General features: G+C 39.7%; 2 protein-coding genes across 9 annotated transcripts in view; one reads left to right on the top strand and one right to left on the bottom strand.

Annotated features, from left to right (window-relative positions):
• The window catches only part of LOC112556198, a 49,465-nt gene that overhangs the window by 21,558 nt on the left and 4,997 nt on the right, over positions 1 to 22,910 (top strand). For 5 of the 8 annotated variants that reach the window (XM_025224984.1, XM_025224985.1, XM_025224980.1 and 2 more), the window contains exons 2-14: positions 12,868 to 13,052; positions 15,275 to 15,503; positions 16,096 to 16,226; positions 16,529 to 16,609; positions 16,878 to 16,976; positions 17,857 to 17,968; positions 18,268 to 18,404; positions 18,670 to 18,922; positions 19,221 to 19,315; positions 21,089 to 21,230; positions 21,497 to 21,703; positions 22,187 to 22,328; positions 22,618 to 22,684. In XM_025224984.1, coding sequence (XP_025080769.1) covers positions 12,909 to 13,052; positions 15,275 to 15,503; positions 16,096 to 16,226; positions 16,529 to 16,609; positions 16,878 to 16,976; positions 17,857 to 17,968; positions 18,268 to 18,404; positions 18,670 to 18,922; positions 19,221 to 19,315; positions 21,089 to 21,230; positions 21,497 to 21,703; positions 22,187 to 22,328; positions 22,618 to 22,684 — 1,839 coding nt within the window. In that variant the 5' untranslated portion in view covers positions 12,868 to 12,908. Of the gene's footprint in view, positions 1 to 772; positions 1,556 to 3,777; positions 4,137 to 11,050; positions 11,382 to 12,867; positions 13,053 to 15,274; positions 15,504 to 16,095; positions 16,227 to 16,528; positions 16,610 to 16,877; positions 16,977 to 17,856; positions 17,969 to 18,267; positions 18,405 to 18,669; positions 18,923 to 19,220; positions 19,316 to 21,088; positions 21,231 to 21,496; positions 21,704 to 22,186; positions 22,329 to 22,617; positions 22,685 to 22,910 lie in introns of those variants that run through there. The other 3 variants (XM_025224983.1, XM_025224979.1, XM_025224982.1) reach the window with 3 other exon arrangements.
• LOC112556201 (frizzled-1-like) lies at positions 5,597 to 10,277 on the bottom strand. Its single transcript, XM_025224988.1, has 2 exons — positions 9,446 to 10,277; positions 5,597 to 7,359 (listed from the first exon to the last, which is right to left on the bottom strand). Exons 1-2 carry the CDS (start codon positions 9,763 to 9,765, stop codon positions 6,696 to 6,698), a joined length of 984 nt encoding a protein of 327 aa, XP_025080773.1. The 5' UTR covers positions 9,766 to 10,277; the 3' UTR covers positions 5,597 to 6,695.

The following is a 22,910-nucleotide window of genomic DNA, read 5'->3' as shown; positions in this document are numbered from 1 at the left end:
AGAATAGCGGGGCCTCTGAGGAACAGGCGGTAGCTGCCTTCTTTATGCGGATGCAGACGAGAGGAGAGACAAACGGTGAAGGCTGGCAGAACTCCGTGACTGGTGTCTTTTTCGGTGATTTGCAGACGATGAGGACTTGGAGAGATGAGGAGGAGACACGAGTCTTTTGGGGGAAAATTCTAACTGGTGTCTGTTGCTTTGCATTCGTCGCTCCTGTTTTTGCTTTGGATATCGTGATCTTCGAGCGTCGATGGTCTAGACTTCTGCAAACAGAGCCTGCAGCATCTCTGAGGGCAGTGCTTCAGGATGAGAAGTGTTTAAGCGAGTTGTTCGTTGCAGTTAGGAACAAGAGTATTGTTGTGTATGGATGCACCCAACAGGATATACTTCCTTTTGGTCACTAGCGCCCGGCTGATGCTCCGCTTTGAGCTGTAACAGAGAAAGCTTGCTAATTATTTCTGGGTCAAAACTATAAACCTTTGTAAATGAATTTGTGATCGGTCAACCACGCAATTTTGAGATTTGAAGTTTCTGCACTGTAATCAGGTCTACGTCTAAACATTTTTATTTGTATAAGAGTAGTTTGGTTTTACAAAATGTTCACCTTTTTCTAATCATTTAATCATTGGAACTTACCGAAAGGTTTCGATGTAACGCTGGAAAGTGTAAGTATAAGATATTCTTAATATCTCTTTATTCTTTTATGCTGGCGTTTATGTCAGCATGGGGGCAGCTGCTCATAAAATTGTAGCCGTTCTTAAATACCAATTTTTCAGCTTCCCTGATCAGTTTAATTTAGCTTTTTTCCGAAGTATAGAATGGACATACCCCGGCAGTAAGAGCCATGCATGGCAATCGCCTGATCGTGGTTTATATCACGCCAGGTATGTTGTGAACAAAACACAGACCACCGTCCGCCATTCTTAACCAGAGATTTTCCTTGGATACACTCCGTGGGGCGGAGCTAGCGCCTGGCAGCAGTTCGACCTGTGCCAAATTACAGAAGCCAAAGGTTAGGACGCGGCCCATTTGGTGTCCCTCCGACTTCTCCTTCCTGTGATGCACGCGAGGGAAGCAGTCTCGAGACTGTAGCTCAAGTGCTTATTGATTTATCGAAAGCAATGCCTCGCGCTGGGTAAACAATTTGCGTTGCTGTATGAATAGACTTTGGAGATGATGAGGGCAAAAGATCAAGAACATGATATTTTGTCCAGCCAGATTTTCATGCTATTTCTGTGCTTTTTATGCTTATTGCAATGGTTCCTTCCAAACTGCTATGTTGCTTTCTCCCTTTTTTATGGATGGGTAGGATCGAGATTCACCAAAAGAGATTTCTGCAGAAGGAAAACTTGACTAGCTTAAAGTAGACTTGGCAACATGACGAACAGTTTCTGAAGACTGTTGGTTGTTGCCAGTTTGCTGCTGCTGCGTGAAGACTGTTGCCGAGGAACAGCCTGGAACACGACAAGCTCGTCTACGTGTCCTTTTCTGTCTGTTAATATACGCCTTGTGGAGGGTAGAGTCTCAAACATCATGTGGACTTCCGAGACTGAAGGTAGAAAAGAGACCATTATGCATTTTTGGTACTGTTCTCTTGTGTGATATCATTATATATATATTTAAATCGATGCACAAGGTTAGTGACAATTATGTTTTTACTTTTGTATCTTTTCACCATGTAAGTGTTAGCGTAATTTTAACTTACCCTATATATATAGATATCACTTAAAGTCTAAACTTTAATGTTCAGTAAAAGGATTGTTTATTTTTGTGGGGTTTTCATGTTTCATAAATTTCATAATTTGTTCATTTGACAGAACATGTCCTTATATGATATACTGGGAATAATAACTGATCATTTCTGCCGTAAATGGAAATGTAATTAGCATTTCCCAGGAGTGGAAAATGCATTTCGTTCATAAAAGGCTTTGAAGTTTTTTGTTATTCTTGGCCTTCATGTGGTATAAGTTTCATCCCTTGGCGAGACCGTTCTAGCGATGTCTTGGGGACTGTCTGGCTGCCACCCTCCGGATTTTCGCCAAACCTGTCTTCTAGCCTGTTAAGCTCACTTTATTTATTTGTCTCCATTATGTACGATGTACAGAGCTGTGTGTGACTTCTGCTGTCTTGTCTACAAGAAGCTTGATTGTTGTTAGCTATGTACTTCATGACTAGCCTATTGTTCTTTCTTTTTACTGATTGTAAATTCCTATCAAGATAGCTGTTAATTTCGTATATTTGTTATATATGTTAGTTTACAATACCAAGGTAGCTAACCAGTTCTGCAAGGCTTTCTATGGTTTTACTCCTGTGTGAAATTTGTGCAAATAGTTGTTGGCATTTCTATGATGTTCTTATATATTTTTCAAAGCTTACTTTCGCGCAGTTGTACCGATATCGTGAGGATAGAAAGAACTAGTTACTAGGAGATTCATGTCAATATTGCTCAGTAACATTTTTCCTTACAGACATAAAAAGTTGGTTTTGTTGGCGCGGGAGGAAATGACTTAAGCTTCTTAGAAAACAGAACACAGACCTCGCGTCCACTTAGCATTGATGCATTGTTGCATTGCTGCCAAGTTGGAAGAGCTTTCGCGACCCCTTCCCATTAATGAACACAAATTCTGGACCCGCACGATGGAGAGGCGGGCAAGAGTGTTTTTTGCCCGGTGATCGGCGTGGGACTGTATGGAAATGCCTCTGAATAGCCAAGAATCGTTTATAGGCATTTTTTGTTCCACTGCTGTCAACGAGAGAATGCGCAGATAAATGTTCTTGATAGTGCCAATGCATTGGGCTTTTCAGTTTTGGAGGTGAGGCATTCAGTGGCAACCAAACAAAGGGAGCTAAACGCACGCTGATGACAAGCAGCAAAGTGCCTCACAACCGCCGACTGACTCGGGAATTCTCGTCGCTACTTGTTTCTGAGCGATCATCGCGTGATGTGCACAGTCTTTTCTGTTGACATCGTGTGGTTTGTACGGTCCTCTTGATTGACGTGTTATAGGTGTACAGTAGCTTTGTATACACCAGAACTCGTATACTTGAGCAGCCAAGAACTTTAGTGGTGAGTCAGAAAGTCTGTGTATTATGGGAAGTGCCTGTTTCTCTGGCACGAAAAGTTCCCTGCGTCTCTGAATAGTCTGGGAATCATTTTTATACACCACTTTTAAAATTCGAGTTCACAATAAATTAGAAGTCTCTAATCTTGCAGGGGTCTCATCTAATCGTAAATTGTAGACATATTTCGCACAGTTTTAGGCACTCTTGTGTAATCATGGACCTGATGCAAGCTCGAGTTTCTGGATTCATTTTGAAATACTTAGGGCATATCTATATCTTGAATCGAAGTACCTTGGATGAATTCTCCTTGCTGTCTTGATCTTTTCTGCTTGATAAGTCGGTCAGTTAATCGGTAGGCAGACTGAAGTCTAGTCACACACTATGACTTGGCGTAGAGATATAGTGAGTTACTCATTATCTTATATATCATATATTACCTCATGATTGAGAGCTTGACACATTTATAAAGCATAAATATTCATCCTGCCGTAATGTTTTTGAATTCTGAGCCGTTTTTATAGTAACCTTATGAAAAATATATTGCCTGTTAACTCTTTGTTAGCGTATATATTCCCTTTGTAAATTTTTTCTTAATAGTATTGTCTATTCTTTGCAGCAGTGGTACTTGGTGCAGGTAAAAATACAATAGTTTTGTAACATCGAGAATTTCTATGTGTAGTCCAAGCCACATATGAACCTGGAGTTTAGAACTCTGTCTCTTTAAAGCGTTGCCAGTGGTCAGGAGCAAAGTGAAAACTATCATTTCAAAGAAAGAGAACTAGCAACCAAGACACTGACAGAAGCTAGTTACTTTCCGTCTTCACACTTCTGTTTTCTGATGTGAGAGCCCAGCAGCTTGACGTGGGCTTTGAGTGTGATGCTGCGTTCCTTCTCGAGTGTAGAGTGAAAAAGAGGACTTTTGTGAGTAGTAGCAAGCTATATGTTCGCCATGACAGCAGAAGGTTTGATCAAGAAGTGTTCGGCTTCTGCTTCGACTTCTAACAGCGTGCGACCCAATCGGATTTCGCTCCTGCTTTCCCACTGGGATTCGGTGGATCAGACATGCAAAATTGGTAATTCAACAAAATTCAAATTGGTTTTTGTACATTCGAAAGAAATTCTCACAATGCTTTTCTTTCAAAGCCTTTTCTGTTTATTTATCTGTTTTTGCTTGCAATTAATAACAATACTAGTACTTATTATTATTAACAGCACTACTACTAGCAACATTATTAACAGTGTTAGTAATTATTAATACAAGTGCTATTACTTATTATGAACAATACTAGTAGTTATTAGCAGTGCTAGTACTTATTATTATAAACACTCCTACTGCTTGTGACCTTCAAGACAGATCATTCGTTCCCTTTGACCATCATTCCTTTACTTCTTCCCTCTTTCTTTCATTCTCTTTTCTCCTTCTCCTCTCTCATTCTCTATCCCCCCCCCCTAGTGTTTTCTCCCTCAGGTCTCTGTCTCGGGTGGATTTACGTTTTGTTGCATTTCATCCTTTCTTCCTGTACTCCCGTTCATCATTTTTGTATTTGCTTTGACTCTGCTCTTTCGTCTTTAATTAAATTCACGTTAGTGTTCCTTTACCTCGCTATCCATTCGACTTTTTTAAATACAGAAAGTGATGTGGACAGAAGCTGTGACAGAAGCTGCTTTTTGGATGAGTAGGCAGAGCTCTACTCACTCTTGTTACGTTCCTTCGACCGTCTCATGGAGGAGTCGGCAGAAACCTATTCACACTTTCTCTGATCTCGATGAAGAAACTCCCTGGCATCTTTTTTTCTTTGAAGTCATTTACAATTTTACTTTACATTTTTGGCTTCACGTGCGGCCTGCAACCACAGGTTGTGCTGATCATGCGCGGCTGTAATCCATGTGAATGTCAAAACTTTGGTTGAGTGTTATAGGTGAGAGTTATGCGCGACTCCATCGCAGCTCTAACAAGCTTTGTCTTCCCCTCATTTACTTTCAGTATATTAATGGTAATTTCATACTTCCTTTAAATACCTGATTTAGTATTTTAGTAGGGATAATTTTAAAGAAAAAAAAATGTAATCCTCGCCCACCTTGTATGCACGTGCTGTAAGGCGCACGTGTGTGAGCAAGCAAGAGGTTTGTGCTATGCGTCACCGCCTGATCTTGGTTTGTGTGCCGGTATCTTGAGTTCTAATTAGGAATTTAATATCTCAGTCTGCATTAAATGATTTCTCATCAATAGGCACGAATTGCAAAGAGCAAGTTTTGTTCAGAAAACATTTGCATATCGGATAGGCCCAGTCTTGCTGTTTTAGTAGGTAAGTTTTACCGGCAATAAGCTTTACACCGACATTTCTAACAGAATATGTGACAGCTGCCATCTTGTCATTCCGGAATCAGTATCCTTTTTTCTTCTTCTGAAAAATCAACCCACTTTAAATAAACGGTATAAATAATACACACATTTTAATGTGAAATGTATCAGATTTTCTTTGAAGTTACGTTTTCGCTCTTACATGTCATTAATAACAACAAAATAATACACTTCAAATTTGAAGAAACTATATTTTAATAAAACATTTAATGCTTGAAAAATATTTGAAATTTGAAAAAAGTTGAAATTAATAATATACAGACCTGAATTTAATTTTAATCGGATAAAGTTTTAACGAAACCATATAGAGGTGATGGTATGATTGGCAACAAGCGTGTCAGTTTGTAATATAGTGCAAAAAACTTGGCGATTGGTAATTGGTAATTGATGCCAAAAGCAGTAATATAATCTACAAATGCAATGGCACTATTCCTACTGTATCTTGTTTGCAAACCTTGACGACAATTGCCGTTACTTTCAGAATGGGTGGCTTGTGCTGGAATTAAATCTTTTCTTCTTTTTTATTTATTTATTTTTTTTTTTTTTGGCAACTTGTATTCTACCGTATATCACCATCAAATGTTATCGAATAAATGTCAAAGTAAGTTGTGAACATCGGCATTGTACTGCTGTACTTCACTCCCATACTAATGTCTGTACTTATTACCCACTACGCGTAAGGTCTGATCATCTTGCTTGGTATGTGGCTGACTGTCCATCGCTAGTATGAGTTCCAAGCAAGCGAGTACCTGGGCAGGTGCGGTTACAACAGACCCATAGGAGCAATTACCACTGTGTGCATTACCAAGAAAAACGTTAAAGCAGACGGCAATTAAATGGTTTCTTTGAAACATAGGGCCAGCTAAAGGTGAGGAGACGTTAGTGCAGAATCTGCTCACTGCTCAAGACAGCCCTCGTCAGCTGCTACGTCCTAATCAGGTTTCCTTCCTCCGATGACCGGTACCTGCAGGCCACCTGAACTAATACCGCAAAAGGGATGAATGACATTGATGAGGAAATTTGGAGAAGTGTATCTCGAGAACAGAAGGAATTATTTGCATACTTCAAGGCAACGGTACTAGCTGTAGACTGAGCTCGATCTATTGGTTAAAAAAAGTTTTGCATCGTACTAGAGCTTTAAAGTTCGCTGAATGGACCACGGTAATGGCCCAGGCCAATCGAAGGTGACGGAGAGCATCCTCTTGACTGGCCTCTCTTTGTGTGTTTTTCTTCGTCTGTGATGTATCTGTTCTTCTTCTCCCAAACTTGCTTACTGTAGATTCATCGTAGGTGCGTCGTCGGGCATGACACAAGTGTTGTTTGTGTTTGCTGCCGACGGGTACCGATGACACTGAAATTTGTTGGGCCAGGGAAGGCCTCCCGACAGCCGGGTGTAGGTAGGTCCGCAAGCCACCCTTACCTCTGTGCAGACCTCCTGGCACGGCAACGACAGCTGCCCCTCCGTGTGCGTGCAGAAAGGCATGTAGACGCCGCACAGGAAGAACCTCAAGTTAGGCGAGCAGTTGCTGTCGAGAAGCGGCTGGAACTGCTCCATCTCAGTGATGATCTGCGAGCGGTGACACTGGCCAAACATGTTGGGGAACATGCCAACGGTAAAGGACACGTTCTGACACATAGGGAGGTCGATGCGTTCGCACAGAGTGTAGGGCCTGTCACAGGTGTTGTGCTGCGCCAGGTGTCGGATGCACGCGCGCTTGGGCAGAGCGTCGCAGTCAAAGGCCGCGGGCCACGTGTAACCCAGCTCCTCCAGCCGTGGCTGACACACGCGCTGGGTCATCTTGCACGTGTTTGCACACGGCTCTTGCCCGGCCCGACGCGGTCCGTCACACTTGGGCAGGTACAGCGAGCACGCCAGCAGCCGCAGGTTGTCAGAACACCCTCGGTCTATCATCGCCCACATGTGCTCCAGCACCCTGAAAATCAATCAAGAGTCTTGATGAGCGGTTTTATCTCCTGGCTACTTTCTGCTTCACATGCACGTACAGTCCCACCCCATTGCTTCACAAACACAGAAAACGAGCAGACTTCAGCACACTAGACATGTCATCGCTTGATCATCATCATGATTTTTCCATCCTTCTCTCTCAAAGTGGCCCCCATCTCCCTATGTGTAATCCTTTACAAGTAATAAGTTCTACACAGCTCTGTTTCCGTGTAATAGTTGATAAATAAGTCATGCAGAACTGTATTTTCGTGTGGATTTTCGATAAATAAGTCATTTAGGAACAACACGTCTGCTATATCATATTCCCATAGTCTGTTTTTCTTTTATAGACTATTTTACTATTTCTGAGGCTACCAGATGGAAAAAAAAAAATTGGAAAATTCTGAAATATATATATATTCATTACCTCCGAAACATTATTTGCATTAGCGACACTTTGTCACAACCATTGCATTATTTTACCCTGTGTTGGAGTTGTGCAGTACAACAGTCATTGCTGCTTTCTGACGACAGACATAAGGAGAAGATGATTAACTATGTCCTGCATGCTGGGCAGATAGTCGATGGTGTAAGTTCCTGACATCCAGGCTTACAGACCTACATGTACTTCTATCCTGTACACTAGCGGACTGCATGGTGACATGCATGGCACAGAAGTCCTGTCGCCTGCAGACCTTGGGTTTAGTTCGGAGTGAGCGCTGTGGAGTTTATTTGTCGTATGCTTCATTTTCACCATGTCTGAAATCCTTATAAATCATCTTGTCACATGCTTCGATTGGCAGGTCCTTCAGTCAGATAACTCTGCTTAACCTCTGACTGTTACGAGATAACATCCGTCCCAAACAGCCAGGCGTGAAATTAAATTCATCTTCCAACTAGAAGATGCAAAGAGTAATTGAAATTCTTGTTATTTCAGAATGCATATCTTTGTTGTCTTAAATCACGATGGTATTTTTGGTTTTTTTAAGCTTTGGCAATGCCTGTTTATTTTTTTTTTTAACTTGAATTCAGTTCCCGAAACTCAGACACTTCATCCCCGCTTAAATATAAAAATTATGAAGTCAGCGAAAAATTTAATTGAAATTCAAATTCAATTCATGCTTTTAACTTCAACGTCATTTGAACATCAACAACATTAGTTAAAGTTCATATAAGCTAGTAAATTTAATGTTCTTCAACAATATGATATGAAAAAGTGTTTGTTCGGGATGAAGTGTGGATGAAGTGTCTGGGGATTAAAAGTCTAGGGGATGAAGTGTCGGGGATGAAGTGTCGGGGATGAAGTGTCTGGGGATTAAGTGACTGGACACCTTCCCTACCACCGCGGCCCGCACGTCCATCCTGGGTGCCAATAGGTGTAGAGGCCGGACAGAGAAGATGAGAAGATGTGAATCATTATGATGATGGTGGCACTAGAAATGTAGGAGATAGCAAGAAGAAGATTGAAAATAATTATGATGATGGCACTAGAAGCCTAAACAAAGTAACAGCTTGTCTCATAACCTTGTTTATCAGGTCGTTTGTTGAGTGAGGTGTTACAGACCCCACTTTTTCCCTAGCCATATTTTTATAAGGGTGGAGTCCATCTCCTCTCCCTCGTTGGTTTACCTTTCCCAACCCTTTTTGTAGTTAGGTACCTGTTCCGGACAGCTGATTGAACTAGTGGGCCTCCGGGTTGTGCCTTCGCCCTAAACACTTGGCTATCCGCGTCCCCTATAAAGAATCTCATTTGATCACTCGCCACCACAAGCGGGGGGAAAATGTGGCTAATATTTTTTGTTAAAAGTCCTACAATAACGAAAAAATGAGAAGTAAGATAAAGAAGATTTAAACACCTGGAAGTGTAGGAAGAGGGCAAAGTAAAATCTCGAATAATTATGATGGTGGGACTGAGGGCATACAATGGGAGGGTGATGGCAAGTCGGTCTTGAATACTTATGTATAATAATTTTGTTTAATAATGCCGGAAGTGAGGAAAGGGAGGGAGAGGGCAAGAACAAGGAGTAGCAGGAATATCTCGGGAGAAACAGAAGCCTACAAAGTAAGTTCATTACCTGTAAGCCTGCAGTTGTGTCGTGTGGTTAAAGCGATTGGGCAGCTTGGTCTGAGTGTATCCTATCAGACCCTTGCACATGGGCACCTGAATCTCTTCACAGGCGTTGTCAGTATTCTGGGTGCTCCCTTCCTCGTCGGCAGGACTGCTGGCCGGCCTCCCTCCTCCTCCTCTCCTTCCTCCGCTGCCTCTGTTGCGAGTCTGTTGCTGGTTGTTGCGGCCGCCCCGCTGTCGTCTGCCTGCTGTCGCCTGTTGCGCATTCAGGATCTCCGTCAGAACGAGGAGCACCAGAAGTATGGTGAGAGCCTTTGTGTAGACCATTGTGTGGTACTTGCTTTTTCTCCCAAGACAATGGAATCCCAGGCTTGATGCAGTTTTGGACGAGTTTTCAGACGCAAGAGGTGTCACTGTCCACCTAATTACTCTCTTGTCTCATAAAAATTTGCGAGGAAAGTTCCGAGGGAGTGCTTATAGGGCGCTGGACTTTATTCTGACCTTGTAAATCCGCGTCTGCAGTATACCCTCTCTCCTTTATTGTTGACGTTAGTATCTTGTTAAAACTTCCACACAGCCCTCGTAATCAACATCGAGCGCCTTGAATAATGCACAACCTTATTTTGATGTCACATATGAAGAGAGAGAAAGAGAGCACTGGATTTCGGAGAATGCTAGGAAGACTGCTTACAGTGCTTCACCGTCTAAAGCAGTCGTCGTCCTTCCTTCGTCTGTATTGCAGCCACTGTCAACTCTTGTTATACTGGCACCGCCACATTCAGCTGCATTTGACCTGTAGGCCTCCTTCACTCCACATCCAAGTGTTTGCAGCAGGCTACGTTGTTGGAAACCTGAGCACCACACTTTTGAACAATGCTTGTTGCTAAAACAGAGAGAAAGAAAACATGTGTTTGTGTTTATCTCCCTAGCTGATCTCGAGAGCAGTTGTTTCCTTGTTTATTTATTGTCGACCTGCTTCCTTCAAACGCTGTGATGCCAAACCTGACTTCAGCTTCTTCAAGGACAGGGTATTTGTTGAGACCTGTCCGAGAGAACGATTTGAACGATTTGGTTGTAGACATGATGGGAACTAAGTTCATCCCGAAGAAATTACCTCGTATGTTGTTGTATATATGAGATATGTGTGGACAAAACTTTGCGGCTTTCATTGTAACTAGCTTGGTGGGTTTTAATGCGATTACTTATAACTGAGATCTTTTGACAAAATTGTAATCTTCTACTGCCAGTGGCATTTTGACTGTCATGTCTATGTTATGAAGCGCAGAGGGCTGGCAGAGGGGATCTGTGAATGTCACCGCTGGAGGTTGTTTTCTTTTTAATCTGGAACAATTTTGGGAAATTGTAAACTCTTGGAACATAAACAGCCACTGTCACTGCCATGCCGCTATTACCACTGCCACTGTCATGCCGATACTGTCACTGACATGCCGCTATTACCACTGCCACTGTCATGCCGATACTGTCACTGACATGTCGCTAGTACTTGGACGTCGGACACTATAGACTATAGAGTAGTCGGCGGAAGCAGCTGAGTAACGCTCAGTGGCGAGAAGGAAGAGGAAATTGTTTCAGATCATTTTTCAGCTAAGGATATTTGACCATGAGAGAGATTTCGCTCAGGATATTGTGGCGCACTTTACCATCTGGTTGTAGGCGTTTAGAACTTGTTTTCTCTGTAAATAACCTCACTGTGGTGTCAGTATGTGGCAGCCTAGCAATTTCACTTGTCATCAAGTGTCACAGAGGCGCAGGAACGAGGGTGGCAAGAGGTGGCAGCCGCCCCCTGGAAAAAGATGCTGAGGGCAAGAATATCTTCCTCCACTTCCAACCCCCGGCCCAATGCTTGAGATGTGATTCATCACAATGTACAAAAAAGAGTAGATGAATACAGAGAGAGATGAATGACATATTTTTTTATGAAGGTAACAAAATAAGAAAACTTATGCTTTTCACATCAAGCCCTCGATCTAAAGAAAAGAAAAAGAAACACTACTACAAAACAAAGACATTAATAAAAAAAAAAGACTTGTGAACCCAGAATGGGATTAATATTCTTACTTTGAATATTACATAATTTCTTGTGATTGCGATAATCGGTGAGTCATTTTTCAACGAGTTTTGTTTCTTGTTAAATATTGCTTTGTCGCATATGCTGTGATGCTACCACGCACCGATCGAGTACACGCGCGCGCCGGCCGTGCTTTTTCTTGGTAATGTGCGAGTGCTGTCTGGCCACTTCGACCCAGCGATGCTCCCTCTTTTGTTCTGTCTTTGTTCTCTTGGTGCTGCTGGCCACGCCGTTGTGATGATCACAAAGAAGCATTCTCAGGGAGATGATGTCTGACATGAGTCATGTTGCAGGCCGATGGAGGTCCTTCATGTATACGAGATAAAGTTTGGGGATGTCGTTTAGTTTGCGTTTCTTCCGCCCAGAACACTTTGTAGTCTAGATAGACACACGCACTTACGCATGCACACATACACATATTCGGGAGAATGTATATAGGCATGCATTGATTGATTGATTGATTTCCAGTATGGTCTTGTAACTTCATTTCTGCGGAAAAGCGTGAGAAATTAAGCAGTGTAGCAATTTCGGCTGCTATAAAGTCCTGATCGACCTCCCTGACTCCAGTGTCAAAGATCAGATGCCAGGTCTGTAGGTTCCTGTCGCCAGGGCAACATACAACCTAACGAGCCTGGCACACAAGTTACTGCAGGAAGTGAGAACCAGCAGACTGGCACAAGAAAACTGGAGCCACATCATCCAGAGAAAATGGATTTACAGTCAATCCTAGTCTTTGCATAAAATGGGTCTACATTATAGTTTCTACATAAAAAGAGAAAAATCGTCGTTCATGGCATGATCATATTTCTTTTCTGTATAAAAAAAATTGCATTGCAGGAAAGATATGTCGGCCTAAGTTCTTCTTTTTCTGCTTGTCTCACATTGTTCCGCACATTTCCCCTTTTTCTCCCCTTCTGACCCCGCTGTGCCAGCAAATACTAGTGTTGATGTGCTTTCACTAGTCTTCTGACCTCTCCATACAGATAAGTACTAATGTTCTTGTGAATTTTATTTTGGGAATATTTTTGTAGATCAGCATATTTTTTTATCAGTTCACTATTTTGGAGCAACAAGATCAGATATGTTTTAGCTAACATTAAAAATCAACCTGAAAGTGAATCTTATTCTGACAACAAAGGAGGCGTCCTACTGCTGGGCCTGCATGCAGACACACAGAATTGGCAGCCTGACAGGAGCTGGTGGAATTCTTTCGATTCATATCATCCCATACAGTTGTAGTGGTTTTACATCAATATAAATCACCATAAAGCTTATACAGAGGCTCCACCCTTGTTCATATGTACTACTTTTTTTAATCATTTGATCTGATATATTTGCAGATGGACCTTTAAGTGTTCAGGATCCACGTGACACATCAGCAATGATGAACTCACAAGAGACATACAGGAGCTCACAGAACCAATCCAAGTCGACATCAGCAACAACCAATCATTACACAGCAAATGAAGCTTCCAGTGCAGCTGGCACTCCATCCAAAGATGCAGTGGCACAGGACCAAGTGCAGGTACATGATTTTGCTGTTTTGTATCTCAGTCATGCGACTGTCAATAGACATAATCATCCAAATGTGTCTTTTCTCAATCAGTGATGGATCCCTTGGGATGTTAGCTGTTTTTACAGAAGTGGTGGTTTATGAAGGGTTTTCTGTGCCTGCCAGATTTAAAAGATGTTTGTCAACCTTTCTGTTGTTTATGCAGTAAGTCTCATGAGCATGTCATTGATCCATTATAGCATCATTTTTTTCCTCATTTTGACTGTCAGTCTACATTTTAAAATGCATGTTTTGTCTAATTTACATAATCTTTTCTAATGAATTGGGTTTTTGTGCATTGTATTAATGAGATTGTATGCACACAGATACACACCAGTCACTGTAAGAATTAGTTTAGTTTATTCCTTGTTACTCCTCCAGGAGCATAGGGCCGCAACAACACCTCGCCAGTGGACGTGGTTTTGGGCAGCCCCCTTCAGTTGGACCCATGGGGTTCCGACATCCTTTGGCCCACTCTCTACTGTTCTTTTCCAAGTCTGCTTTGGCCTCCCAACTCTCCTCTTCCCCTGAGGGTTCCAGTCAAGTGCCTGCTTGGCAACGGTGTCAGCTGGTTTGCGCAGGATGTGTCCTATCCACCCCCACTTGCGCTTTTTGATGTTTTAGCTAGTGGCATTCTGGTTGGTTCTTTTCCACAGGCTGCTGTTGGAGATCTTTTCAGGCCATCTTGGGACCTGCTGAGGTATCGCAAAAGAGAATAGGCAGTGATTGGCTGGGTTAACCCAGCTCCTAATTGCTTTGGCTGTACAAGAGCATCGCACCAAGTTTAGCCTTTTGGGGTATATAAGGGCAGAGCTGAGATGAGACAGTGGGGGAGAGGTCATAAATGTAATGACATGAAAAGAGAAGAGAGACGAGTTGGACATGAGGAGGTTAGAGTCAAGCTGTGGAGAGTAAAGATTGCGACATTTCTTGCATCTGTTTTGAATGCGTGGGAGGAACTTTATTCCTCAGGAATTTTACACCCCACGACTCAATCACAATGATATAAAGGGATGATTGCCACTCAATACAGAGGGTGGCAATGTAGTCAGTGCATGATCTATCCTGGTGAAACAATGTTTGTTCTGGTCTCATTCTTTTGTCTAGTGCCTCCTTCAGTCTCTGTAGTATTACCCTTGTCAGAACTTTTGCTGGGGATGGACAGCAGCATGATCCCTCGTGGGTTAGTTGGACTGGGAGAGGTCTCCTTTCTTTGGTAACTTGACCAGGAGACCTTTTTTCTTGTTCCCAGATCTTGTGTAGGAGGGGCTGTAAAATTATTGCAGTTGTTTCTGGTCTGTCTTTAGTGCTTCTGGGGGTTTGCCATTTGGATCTGTTGCTTTTCCCCTTTTCATGCTTTTGATAGCTTTGATGATTTCTGTCCTAGTGAGAGAGCTTGTGTTGACGTGAAAAAAAGTTATTCAGTTGCTGGTGGAATGTCAGGTAAGGATGGTGGATGAGGTCGATTCAGGATTGTGTTTCAGTCTCTTTCTTGATTCAGTCTTTGCACAGGTCTCTGGGGTCATCCATTCCTTATGTTTTCTTTCCCTGTTCCCTAGAACAACTGTATAGATTGTCTTCCAAATGCTCTTGAGTGCTAAGCAGTGTTCTTCCACTGATTCTTCTGTTAGTCCTGAAAGGGCCTCAGACTTATTCTTGATTTCACAGTTAAAAATTTACCTTGTCTCCTTGTTCTTGAGATACTGAGTACACTGTTATAATGTAAATACATTAATGTAATACAATAATGATTTATGTGTGTACATTCATACACACATGGGTACTTGTATTATGCATAATTATTCTTTTTGTTAGCATAGGGCTGCTGTCTGCTCTATTACCACCCTGCTGACATATGTTGCAGTCTTTATCAGTTATCCCATAATTGTTAACAGCCATCAACAAATCACATCACATTGCATAATCTTTTTTCTTCTGCGATATCACCTATTAAAATTCGTTGGTAAGATAAGAGATAAAAATATAATGAACTCAATACTTATGCCTCAATTTAGAGTATATGTTTTATATATATAAACTTTAACATTCCTCAGAATAATAGAAATTGTATTGCCTTGTAGAAACAGTCTGCCATCCCTGACAATAAAGACAGCACTTAATTCAAATGGATGCTTAGTCTAAGCTTTTTGCTGAGGTGGATTTCTTAAGAACAATAGACGTGACGTGCTTTTCAGGTCAATGGAACAGGTGGAATAGCAAATGAAACCACAATTAGCTTGAAGAATCTTCCTATTGAAGAAGTTATTGTTAAAGTTCGTCAAATTGTAGCTGAGTTGGAAAAGCTGGAGGAATACCATCGCGGAGAGGGTATGCGTTACCAGAAAATGCTTGGGGATTTCTACTGGGACTATGCAGACCATCGCACTGAAATTGCTAATGCTTTGAGTGACTGTGGATATGCTGGTATGATCAACATCACAAATTTTATTAATAATTTAATTTTATTGATAATTTAAAAAATTCAAATATTATTTATGATAATGCATGTCTATTTTTTGCTTGTGTATGAGATACCAAATCAATAGTTTAATTGTACTTTTGGTTGAAAATCACGCTGAAAATATTAATAACCATTTTCTTTTTGTCAGTGGGCTGGCATTTATTTCTTATTCTAGCTGAAGTCTTGATGCATGTGTATTCATGCACAATGTGTTCTATGCCTCAGTTTTAGCTTTGGTGGTTAGTAAAATATTCAATGTGCTGCAATCATTTTGCCCATTGCATTGCATAAGAGTAAGCAGAGGGAGTAGATGTTTCAGTGGGTAAAAACATAGGTAATAGTGCCATAAATTAGTTTTAAAAAATACAGAATCATGAATGCTTATCATGATTATTATTAATTTTATATTTTTATAAATGTGTGCTTGTGCTTGAATTATTTTATTAATGTGACAATACTTCTTAAAGATCAGTATCTATACCTCTGAAAGCATGAAGACGTACACTTAGGCATGCAAATCTGTATGCTGTTAATGTATGTTTTTACTTTTTTCAGCCCTAACTGTGAAAATGTTGAAAACTATGAACACTATGGGGATTTTCAAAAATGATGACATTTGGTTTCCTACATATTACACATACAACACTGCCTGGAACTATTCTGATGCCAGCGAGAGTCTTGCCAAGGTGAATTTTTTACTGAAAGACCTCTCAGTGTGAAACAAAATAAGCATAGACACCAGGCTCAGTATTTTCAGAACTGTTTATGCAAAGAAATGTAGGAAATACTGGTTCAAGAAAAACCTGTTTTATTACATATGTCTTCTTTGAAAGGTACAACCTCAGAGGGCAGAACACAATTGGTTTAACTTCATTATATATTTAAGAGATTTCAAACCCACCTTAAAGCAAAGGCACTGTTTAAAGTAATTATTTGTTTGTGTAATTTTTTTATCACGGATGACTGAAAATTGTGTGCTGCATTTCAGAACCTAGCAGAAGCAGATGCTGTTAGGCTACTGACTTTAAATCTTGGACATAAGCCATACCTTAGCAATATACAAAGTAAGGTAAGCAACCAGTTGTTGTGCTTTTTATGTACCAGGGCAGTAATTGTCATGTCAATGTATATCATTATTCACCATTCGTATTTTGTAGTTGCTGAATTACTTTTACAACAACCCAAACAGTCATAATATATTAATACATTCAACAGTGAATGCCATTTACTTGAGACTGAATGCAATCTCAAACAGTGGTAATTTATTATTGAAGTAGATGAGATATATGTCATGGTCATTATCAGCTTTGTTTTGTGCTCTTTGTTCTGTGCTCCAGAATGTATATTATGTGCTGAAAGCTTCACTTAGCACCCTTCACAACATAGCACGATGTTCTGATGTCAAGCATTTCTTTAAGGAAAACAAAACAGCAGAGGTGAGCATATTCACCCTCACTATTTAATTCAACAATCACGTTTTGTTGTGTTTAAGGCTAACTTATGCACCATTGCATCCTGCAGCCCAGTATTTGTCACATTACATCAAACTATTTACTAAAGGAAAGCAGAAGATTTTTGTCAGGCATGACAGTGTTACTGTTTTGTAAAATCTCATGGGAAAGATGACATCGCCTATTGATTAGTGTGTTTGAGAAGGTCGCCAGTATACATCTTGCCCAGACTAATGACTGGAAAAACTATCCCAGTTGATCAAGCAGATTAGCACCTGATTTATCTGTTAATATAAAAGTTGGCTAAGGAGGCTGAGCTTTGTTTTACACATTCCATGCCCTAGACATAGTGAATTACAGGCCACGAGACTTTGAGACCAGCTTTTATCTTAAATATGGCAGAAAACATATGCCTTCATGCCTCAAAAACATAAAGAATTGAGGGAAAAGAAGGCAAACTAATGACACTGATTCTGGTGGTTATGACATTGATAGGAGTGATCCACATTTTGCCAGCAGTTTTATTAGCTCATGTTTTTTAATTTAAAACAAGCTTTCAGCTTCATACTTAATAAAACCTCACCAAAACAGAGAGATACTCTGATTTCAAAGAATAGCCTAATCAAAAATGAATTTTGCTCAGTTAGGTCACAATAGTGACTATATATATATATCACAGTATATAGTGATATATATATATCACATTGACTATATATATCACAGTAAAAAGATGTTATTTATGGTGGAAAGTGTTGAAATAAACCTTGGTTCAACGTATTTGTATTTTTCATTGTTTTTTACATCTTTTTGTATTACATATTAAACATTGTTATGATGAGACTGACTTTTTCAACAATTGTTACAGGTTATTATGCCATTTATCAGCATGAAAGACGAGTTTCTGAAAGCCATCTCAATGCTTACTTTAGCCTATATTGTGGAAGAGGAAGAAAACACCAAACTAATTGATGAAACTAGTAAGCTATTCAATTATAAACAGAATGAGATTATTCAGTAAGATTTTGAAAATAAGTATATTTCTATGACAATTCTTTCATTAAAAAGTGCAGATAAGTTTCTTTTTAAATATACTTCAGGTGAACATCTTCTAAAATGGAGTTAATTTTCCAGTAACAAGTGTTGTAGTTTGTAAATGTGAGCTTATGGCACACCTTGCATGTACATGTATGTGTTTCCTTGCATTCATGAATGTTTATCTTACATGTGCAAATGTTAAAAGTCATTGAACATTAATCATTTTATGACTATACAACAGACACAATCAGCAGCATTGTGAGTTGGACAGAAAATGCAGTTGATGGTGGAAGCAAGCGAAGATTTAAAGGCTTTACTCCATGGGAGCTTACTCAGGGTCTTGACAAACTTGCTGTTAATGACACCAACAAAATCCAAGTGAGGTTGATATGTTGATTGAGAGATTTCTTTTTTCACACATGATGTCAAGCACATATTTGTCTTTCTTGGAGAGTGTTTTTGTGGGTGAACTAAAAGGGGAGAGAGTCTATTACACAGATGGTATGAAGAAGAGCGAAAAAAAGGGGGAGGTGCAGGTTTATGCAAATATGTATGCATATTCTTTCAACTCTGTTTACTACACTTTATTTACTTTGTTATAGTAAAAGAAACAGTGCGTTGAAGAATCTTTCATTTCCCACAGGTAGTTGAAGCTGGTGCCCTTCCAGTCTTCCTTCGGATGCTTCAACATGACGATCCAAAGGAGCAAAGTAGCACAGCACACTGTATCTGGACCCTGTCATTTGACAAAACAGTGCGACAAAAAATCATTGAACATGAAGGTCTTGTTGCAGCTTTAGAAAACCTCTCAAAGAATGAAAACAGTGAAGTCAGAAAGAATTGTCTTGGTGCACTATGGATGATAAAAGGAGAGAATGACCCAGCAACTACAACCAGTAAGGCAGCTTTCATTTTGTGGCTAAAATTTCACTTCTTCTTTTAACATCTATGTGCTTTTTCTTAGGTGATAGATGGGAAATTTACATACATCAAAACATGTAAAGCAAACAGCAAACTTCCAGAATATTTATTACTTATTATTCACAGAATTATTATTATTGACAGAAAATATTCTGGGAAATATTCTGTTCATTTCTTTAGAAAGATACAGTATTTTTCCAAATATCAATTAAGAAGCATTCATCACGTTCTCGTTATAGTTTCTAGTATGTAGCATCTGCTAAATTGTTGCAGGACCAAAAAGCGCATTGAAATCAAAAAGTCACATCTTTATCAGCTACTCTTGGACAGAAAAAGAGCTTGTCAAGGAGATCAGAGAGAGACTGAGGGTCAGGATTTTCATCCTTTACATTTTCAGTTGACCTTTTCTGAAGAAGCTCTGTTGAAAAAGTTTCTTTTTTAAAGAATTTTTGAAGTTTTTATGATAAGCAAATGATTCAAACAAAATTTTTGTGATGAGCAGATGTGGTCTTGTTTTCCCCATCTTGTTGTTCAACAGAATGTCAGTAACTATAGTGTCAACAAATAATAATAATCATAAAAGCAACATTTTTAAAGCACAAATCTCACACTCCTAGAGGGTGAGATGTTTGACTATCAACAAACACAGTCTGTGTCCTATCAGTAAGATAGGAGTTGAACTACTCTAGTGCAGGTCCAGAAATACCAAAGGGGGTGTGTAGACTATGAAAGAACAGAGATTTCCGCAATTGTGTCGAATGCAGCAGACAGGTCCAGTAAAGGCAGAAACATCACCACTGTCAAGGGCAGATAATATGTCGGTAGTCACTTAAATTAAAGTAGTTTTGGTACTGTGAAAAGGTTTATATGCTGACTGAGCATGGGGGATGAGCTGATACTCTTGTAAGTAGGCCCAGAGCTGTGTGACATAGCTGTGTCAAAACTACTTTCTCTATGATCTTGGAGAAAATAGACAAGTTGGAAACTGGGCGATAATTGTTCAACACATTGACATCAAGCCTGGATTTCTTAAGAAATGGCTTCACCAGGGCATTTTAAAACAAAGATGGGAAAGCACCTGATGACAAGCTGACATTTACAATGTTTGTGATGGCAGGAAGTAAAATATCTAAGCACTCTTGGGCCTGAAGATATGATGTTTTGGCCTTGTTGACACATTTTGCAACGCTTCGCTTGGTGGCGTTATAAGTCTCTTTGTGGTGAGTCCACTCTTCCACCAAACATGTCCAGCTTGCCGGCAAGTACACTTCGGATCACAGAGCTCAACATGGACCAAGGTGCACATTTGGAGTGGCGCATCAGACTTCGCGACACTGGGGAATGGTCATCAACAACTCTACGCAAAACACAGTCAACTTGCTCAACAGAGGATGACTGGAGCAGCGCCATTTGCAATTGTGCTTTAAACATGAGCATATAAACTGCATAATGAGCAAGTGAATCTAAAAACTGGCACCGATGATGGACATATTCGATCAATTTCAATCAAAACACAGATGTGAGATCTTGAGAAACATCAACTACTGAAGACTTTTTACTTTTTACTTTGTATGTTATATATCATGCCAAATTCAAACAGTCCCACTGTAACTACTCCAAGAGGGCTTGCTGTTCCACAAACATATGGTTGAAGCATACATAAACATGTGATGCTCATAATTCGTTAGTAGGTAGTATCTGTCTGTTAATCTTTAATTTTATCTACATATTAGTACTTATTGTATAATGTCTATCTTTAGGTCTGAAAATGACAGTCTGGTCAGTTATTTTTAGATGACAATAACTATATAGTTTTGATCACACTTTATTACTTTTGAGTCTAGATAATGTTCTTAAAATTATCACCAGATAAACAGCCCTGCAATATTAGCGCTGTTATGACTTCATCAAAGACAATTAAGCCCCATATCTACCCATCACATTTCTTTACCTGTGCCTTTACTGTCATATTATCTTACTTCATAGCATTAAACAACTTGTCTGAAAGCTATTTCGTGAAATATAGTTGTAATGGCTTAATAATGAAACCTTCTGAGTCTATGTATATTTCCTGTAAAAACAAATAATATATATATAGTTAGTGTTATTTCTTTTTTAAACTAAACTGATGTTTCGTGCAGGCTGAAAACTACAAAGTATGGATTGATTATGAGCAGATGGGAGGATCAACACTACAAGCAATGGCAGAAGCAGTGGAGAATGCTGCTGTTGTTCTTTTGTGCATGTCTGAGAAATATAAACAGAGTCCAAACTGCAGAACAGGTAGCACTGTGCCTGTATGTGCATATGCACATGCATTTGCATGTGCGTGTGCGTGTGTGTGTGTGTTTAGGAGTATTTTGTTTCTTGTTTTGATATGCATTTTTCACATCTTATAGGAAGAAAGCTCCCAATGACTCATGTATACCATTATAATCTGTCTTATTTTTTGTTTGCCATTTCCTAAATAATTTTGTACCAGATGCAGAATTATTTCAGCAGTGCAAAGAGCACATTACCCTGATGATGGAAAATAATTTTGTTCTCAGAGGCAGAATACACATTCCAGCAGCGTAAAGAGTACATTCCACTGATGATGCAAAAGAAGTACAGACCAGATGGTTGGCTTGGTGCTATTCTTGGAGCCAAACTTTTCTTCGATTTCAGTGGCAAGTATCCTTTTGAAAAGAGCATGCAGGGACTGTTGAAGGAGCTCAGGGGTCGAGGACAGCTGTCCCACATGACCGATTCTACAGGTATGTGCAAGTAATATTCAGGAGGGGTGAGAAAACAAGGAAAGATAATATGATGATAATTGAAATAAAAGAATACCAAAATGTTATATCGATCTGCATTGAAACAGGGGAAAACATCTAACTTAATTCTATATGCTATTATATAGTCATTATACATGTCAGTGAATATCTTCATCTGAAAGCAGCAGTATTTTAAGAAGTTGGAAATAATGAACACTATCTGTGTAAAGAGGAAATATTTACATCTCTATTTTTTTATCAATGTTTTATCTATTTGTTTATTGGGTTGATTTGTCTAGGATAAAAGTATCTCCTGTCTTATTATGGGAGGGGGTAGAGAAATGTACGTGTGTTTGTAAAGAAAAGGATTATTATGATCAACTGTCACAATTTGATCTCTCCAAAAGGATTTAAAAAGTGCTGAAATTTTCAAAGCAATAAAGGGGATTTAATTTTTTAAAAGTGGTTGTCCTTTTATTTCAGATGAAGTAGATGGATTAATTGCAGCAGAAAATCACATGCTTATTGAAGGAAACCCTCACAAGACAACTGTTGCAGCACACATGGCGCTGAGTATGTCGCGGGATGATGTTACTCAGTGGCTGCTTAATCGGCATCTCGATATGTGAGTATCACAAAAAAACTTTAATTTCACTGTCTGGTCAGAGATAGAGAGATAGGCAGATATAAACAGATACTTATTGATATGAACATCGTAATATAATTTTCCCTCCCCCCACCCCCCATTTCTTTTATTTCTCTTTTTTTTATTATTATTTTATTGTAGCTTTGTTTCTTAAGGGTAGCTTTTCTCCTTGAAAGATAATGAACATAGATCAACCTCATTAGCATTTTGTGATTAATAATAACAATAATAATGTCATTAATAAGAAAATTGACTTGTTCATATACAGTTGTGTTCCACACATGGCTCAGTTGGATGGTAAATTACTATGGCAACTCAAATTAATGAAGGATGAAGTAAGTATAAATGAATACCTCATGAGAATGTCTGATTGCATTATGGCCAGATTTGAAGAATTAAATGCTGCAGTGACTTTTTTGCTTTCTCTCTAATTTATGTGGATTTCATTTATAATTAGTTCTGGCTAGAACAAAATTTAGGACGTAATCTGGCAAAAGAAGTTCACTCTGTCTCTTGAATTTCATGGCCATTAGTGGAAATTAAAAAGAATGATTGCTGATT

This window comes from Pomacea canaliculata, linkage group LG2, assembly GCF_003073045.1.
Source record: "Pomacea canaliculata isolate SZHN2017 linkage group LG2, ASM307304v1, whole genome shotgun sequence".
NCBI lineage: Eukaryota > Metazoa > Mollusca > Gastropoda > Architaenioglossa > Ampullariidae > Pomacea > Pomacea canaliculata.
The sequence above is the reverse complement of the archived record's forward strand: the minus strand, read 5'-3'. Positions and strand labels throughout refer to the sequence as shown.